General features: G+C 50.0%; 1 protein-coding gene across 1 annotated transcript; it reads right to left on the reverse strand.

Moving 5' to 3' along the window:
* Positions 1-2277: 2277 nt before the first annotated feature.
* On the reverse strand, positions 2278-4698 carry LOC126496283 (H-2 class I histocompatibility antigen, alpha chain-like). The gene is made up of 5 exons (XM_050133812.1): positions 4458-4698; positions 3647-3922; positions 3402-3518; positions 3188-3220; positions 2278-3048 (listed from the first exon to the last, which is right to left on the reverse strand). The coding sequence occupies exons 1-5, from the start codon at positions 4696-4698 to the stop codon at positions 2918-2920; spliced, it is 798 nt and encodes a 265-aa protein (XP_049989769.1). The 3' UTR covers positions 2278-2917.
* Between the last annotated feature and the right edge of the window lie 254 nt (positions 4699-4952).

Consider the following 4952-nt stretch of genomic DNA (forward strand, 5'->3'; position numbering starts at 1 on the left):
TAGGAACAAACCAGTGGCTCCTCTTACAGTTGTGAGCTGGTGGTCACACACATTTTCTAAACTTGAACTGACATTGTTTGGTGCAGCATTAAGGAATTTGATGATATGGGTTTCAAGAAAATAACATTAAATGCAACGATTATATCTGTGTTTTTAGAAAGACGGCTCATGGATTTCCCACTAGACCAGCAGCACACTCAATTTTTTTTTAAAGATTTTATTTATTATGTATACAGTATTCTGTGTGCATGTGTGTCTGCAGGCCAGAAGAGGGTACCAGATCCCATTATAGATGGTTGTGAGCCACCATGTGGTTGCTGGGAATTGAACTCATGATCTCTGGAAGAGCAGACAGTGCTCTTAACCTCTGAGCCATCTCTCCAGCCCCAGCACACTCAATTTGGATATGTTGTTTTTATTTTTATTTTTTTATTTTTATTTATTTATTTTTTTTGAGACAGGGTTTCTCTGTGGTTTTGGAGCCTGTCCTGGAACTAGCTCTTGTACACCAGGCTGGTCTCCAACTCACAGAGATCAGCCTGCCTCTGCCTCCCAAGTGCTGGGATTAAAGGCGTGCGCCACCACCGCCCGGCCCGATATGTTGTTTTTAAATCATTTTAAAAAGGAGTTTTTCCTTTGCTCATTCTTTCTTTTTGCCTTTATAAAAGCTATCTTCATTTTTAAAATAAAATATGCAACTAATGCTATCTTGATTTGTAACATCAAAGTTCATTTAGTGACCATGGACCGTCTATAATGCAATTGGAGTAAAATACTGATGTTTAAACAAAGAATCATTCATGTAATAGTCATGTCATAGCATGTACAATTCAGTGAGAAAATTCACGGCCCCCAAAAGCATAGTGTCCTGTGACAGCCTGGGAACATGGTCTCAGGTTTACGGAGGACAGAGCAGAATTCACAGTGGGCTGATGACGCTCTTGTCACTGAGTGCCTTAGGAACTGATGCTGAGAACCAACTGCTGGGACTCCTCATAACCAAGACTCTGGTTTCCCAGTATGTCTGCTGGTCACTTACATCACCAATAGCTTAACTGGCAGAGAAGTCAATGCAAAGACCAGTGTCCCTACAGGCCAATTAAAATGAGAGGTGCCCACAGCTTCCATCTCCATTTTCATTGGCGGAAGATGAATCTGTATTTTACACTTAAAATTTATACAAAAACCAAGTCCTGAAGTATCTTCCCCAAGATAAAAGTTCTAATATTCAACTCTTAAAAAAAAAGAGGGAGGGTGGAATTAGTGTGTGGAAGTAGTTTTGCTTACAGAATTTGAACCTGGCACCTCTCTGCTCATGTCTGCAGCTGAGCCTTCTACATTTATCACGACTCTCCACTGGAGATCCCCACTGGAGATGGGATCAATGCTGGAAAGTCTTCACAAGTGTTGGTGTGAGAGGAAGAATTCCACACAAAGTTACCATGTAGCTGTTTGTCCTCAGGACCAGAAGCTTGAGATCGATTGTAACGTTGTGAACCTTCCAGGCGTGTTTTCTGAGTGTGTATGAGGGATGTTGTAAAGTGGAGCAGAGCGGAACCCTGTGGATCAGTCCTCTCTGCTGATCCTACAGACAGGGGTTAGATTCTGAAAGATGGGGAGGGGAGAACCTCCAGGCAACAACCATGGAAGGAGGCAGGCGCTCAAGAGGCTGAAGCTCATCTCCTTAGACCACAGGCTCCTAAGTGCAGGGGCCTAGCTGGACCTGGAGCGGACAGGGATGAAAAACACCTGCTACTGCTGTCACTCAGGGACCCCACAGGGTAGTGAAGCAGGTACCACTCACAGGAACAAGAACAGGCCCAGACCTCCACACTAACTAAAAAGACAAGAAATAAACACAGAAGACAGGGGGAAGAGCCACAGCGGCCCTGAGTTCAGGGTAACCTGTCAGAGCAGCCCTGTTGCTCATAGTCCTGGACACGGACAGGGCTGTGCCCATCCCCATCCCTGTATCCCTGTGACCAGGACTGAGTTCAGGGTAACCTGTCAGAGCAGCCCTGTTGCTCATAGTCCTGGACACGGACAGGGCTGTGCCCATCCCCATCCCTGTGTCCCTGTGACCAGGCCCTGTCACCATGTGGTTGTACTAAGTGACAAGGACAGAAGACCCAAGGAGGACATAGTCCAGGAGTGAGCACACCACATGGCTGAGCGCCACCTGGTACAGCCCATCCTCACTCAGCTCCCACAGACTCCTCCTGTCCCCACCCTGACGCTCAGCACAGCCAACACAGATCCTGGAAGGTTCTCCAGCTGCCATTTATTTTCTCCATCACACTCTCAGAATTCTCTCCTTTAGGTTGACCTGCTAATCTCCCATGTCAAGGACACATGAAGAACCAAGTTCACAATCACATTCTTATTTTCAGTGGGGAGGTCACGGGCTGCAGCTCGGGGCAGCATGGAGTGACAGGATGGAGATGTGACCTCCTGCCTGGCTGGACAAGAAAGTTGGCTGGGAAGGGAGCACAGGGCAGTACTTGGACGGTATCCAGGTGTGCAGGGGTGAGGTGGGCACCCTGGTTCTTCACATTGTTCCCACAGGAGAAAGCAGACAGCTTCAGACATTTGTTGTTTCTTTTTCTTTCTTTCTTTTTTTTTTAAAATTTTATTTATTTATTATGTACATAGTGTTTCCTTGCATGTTTGCCCACAGGCCAGAAGAGGGCATCAGATCTCAGTACAGATGGTTGTGAGCCACCATGTGGTTGCTGGGAATTGAACTCAGGACCTCTGGATGAACAGTCAGTGCTCTTAACCTCTGAGCCATCTCTCCAGCCCCATTTGTTGTTTCTTGAGTCAGATCATGTCCCCCATGAGGCAGCAGTCTAGAGCTAAGGACTAAGAGTCATGAAGAGTGAATATAATGTCTTCTCAAAGGCCTGCTGTGACTCATTCAAATGTCTGAATCCTGAGAATCCCTGGGACCCAGTCCTCTCCTCCTTGCCTCACCCCAGCCTCGGGCTCCCAGGGTGTCACCTTTTAAAGCCTCCAGAGACAAGACAGAGCTCTGGGCACTGTTGCTGCCTGCAGAAGAAGAAAGGACAAGGCACATTCAGAAGACTGAGAGGATGTGGCAGGAGGAGGAATTTGGAGCTGGCTGGGCTCCCCACTAGTTCAACTCCATACCAAGGGTTTCAGGGACAATCCTGCTCCCCAAACTTACCTAAAACATGAGCATAGACCCCTCCTTTTCCACCTGTGAGAAGAAAACCTGTGAGACACCAGGGAAGTCCCCAACTCTAGGAAGTTTCCAGAACTGACAGCAGACCCAGGGTAGAGACAGCAGCAACAAGGGGTGTGGATGTGTTTCCCATTAATGAGGCAGAGCACACTTCTAAAAGTGGCTGAGAGAGAACTCAGACCGTGCCCTTTCCTACCTTTGCTTCTCATCCTCTTCTTCACAACAGCCACCACAGCTACAATGATGATCACAGCTCCAAGGAGAACCACAACAGCAATGACTGCCATGATGGGGACCGTGGACTCAGGAGGCTCTGGGAAGGGAGGGACAGGAAGGGAAGGTGAGGGTCATGACCCCAGCTTTCAGCCTTGACCCTGCTGAGTGTCTGCAGAAGGCTTCAGCTTTCCCTGACCCCAGCCTCTGCACCCACTCCCTCCTTACCCCATCTCAGGGTGAGGGGCTCAGGCAGCCCCTCATGGTACACATGGCATGTGTATTTGTGCTCCTCCCCAGAAGGCACCACCAGAGATGCCCACTTCTGGAAGGTTCCATCCCCAGAAGGTCTGGTCTCTACCAGCTCCAAGTCCTGCGTCTGCTCCTCCTCATCCCTCTGCCAGATCAAGGTGATGTCAGCCGGGTAGAAGCCCAAGGCCCAGCACCTCAGGGTGACATCACCTTTAGGTCCAGGATGATGGGTCACATGTGCCTTTGGGGGGTCTGAGGGAAAGAGTTGTGAAGATGAGACATCTTGCTTTCTTCTGGGGACTCAGCAGTGTTCATGTGACCAGTCTGGGAATGGACAGGGGAACTGGGGTGGGATTAGGGTGTCCTGATATTAGTAGACCCCAGCTAGAGCTCAGGCCCTGGGGTCATGTGCTCTTCGGGATGCTCTAAGATGTGAGTGACAGTTTGGGGTAGGAGGCTTCAGGGCTCTGCAGACTGATGGAGGGGAAGGGATTCTGGTCCTGAGCTGAGTGAGGGCCAGGAGACTCAGAAAATCTGGAGTCAGACTCCAAAGACACCGTGTGTGGGGCACAGAAGGAGGCCTGAGAGAAAAAGCTCCTGTGGTCCAGGGCCATCCTCAAGGCTGACCTGCTGTACAAGGGTTAGTCTCCCAATGGGAAAAGCAGCCTGGAATCTCCCTGTCCTTATTCCTCAGCCCGGTGCCTGCTGGACAGTGTTCTTCCTCTGAGGATGCCCGGAGCCTTTCCCCCACACTATCGAGGAAAAACAAGGATGGGTCTCCAGGTACCTGAGCACAGCAGGGTCGCGTTCCCCAGCTGCAGGTATCTTTTGAGGCTGTCTATGCAGGGGCCCTGCAGGTATGCTCTCTGGTGATCGGCCTCGTTCATGTTCTCTAACTTGCGCTTAGAGATCTGAGAGGCCGCATCAGTTGAGGTCCAGGAGCGCAGGTCCTCGTTCAGGGAGATATAATCCCGGCCATCGTAGGCCTCCTGACAGTACCCACGGAGCAGGCTTTTATCTGGACCCATGTCACAGCCATACATCCACTGCAGAGTGTGAGGTTCTGGTGGGGACACAGAGGTTAGCGCCGCCTTGCGGCCACCCTGCCTGCTGTCATTGCGTCCTTAACCCGATCTTTCAGAAAAAAGGGCCACCGAAATCTGAGCCAAACTCTGCGGAGTCTTTCCTGTTAGAGGGTCTGGGCGCGTGTTTGGATGAAACTATCGCTCAGCAGGTGAAGATGACCCAAGCCTGTCTCAAGGGAGATGGAGGGGTCGTGTCT

Source organism: Alexandromys fortis, unplaced genomic scaffold, assembly GCF_014885135.2.
Source record: "Alexandromys fortis isolate MF-2015 unplaced genomic scaffold, M_Fortis_MF-2015_v1.1 scaffold_2288, whole genome shotgun sequence".
NCBI lineage: Eukaryota > Metazoa > Chordata > Mammalia > Rodentia > Cricetidae > Alexandromys > Alexandromys fortis.

What these genes read in the sequence shown, in the direction of transcription:
- LOC126496283 (XM_050133812.1), bottom strand. Translation starts at nt 4,698, where the DNA reads ATGGGTCCAGATAAAAGCCTGCTCCGTGGGTACTGTCAGGAGGCCTAC. An exon ending in CGCGACCCTGCTGTGCTCAG is followed by an intron (nt 3,923 to 4,457) that starts GTACCTGGAGAC and finishes TCTTTCCCTCAG; the next exon opens with ACCCCCCAAAGGCACATGTG. An exon ending in GGTCTATGCTCATGTTTTAG is followed by an intron (nt 3,049 to 3,187) that starts GTAAGTTTGGGG and finishes CTTCTTCTGCAG; the next exon opens with GCAGCAACAGTGCCCAGAGC.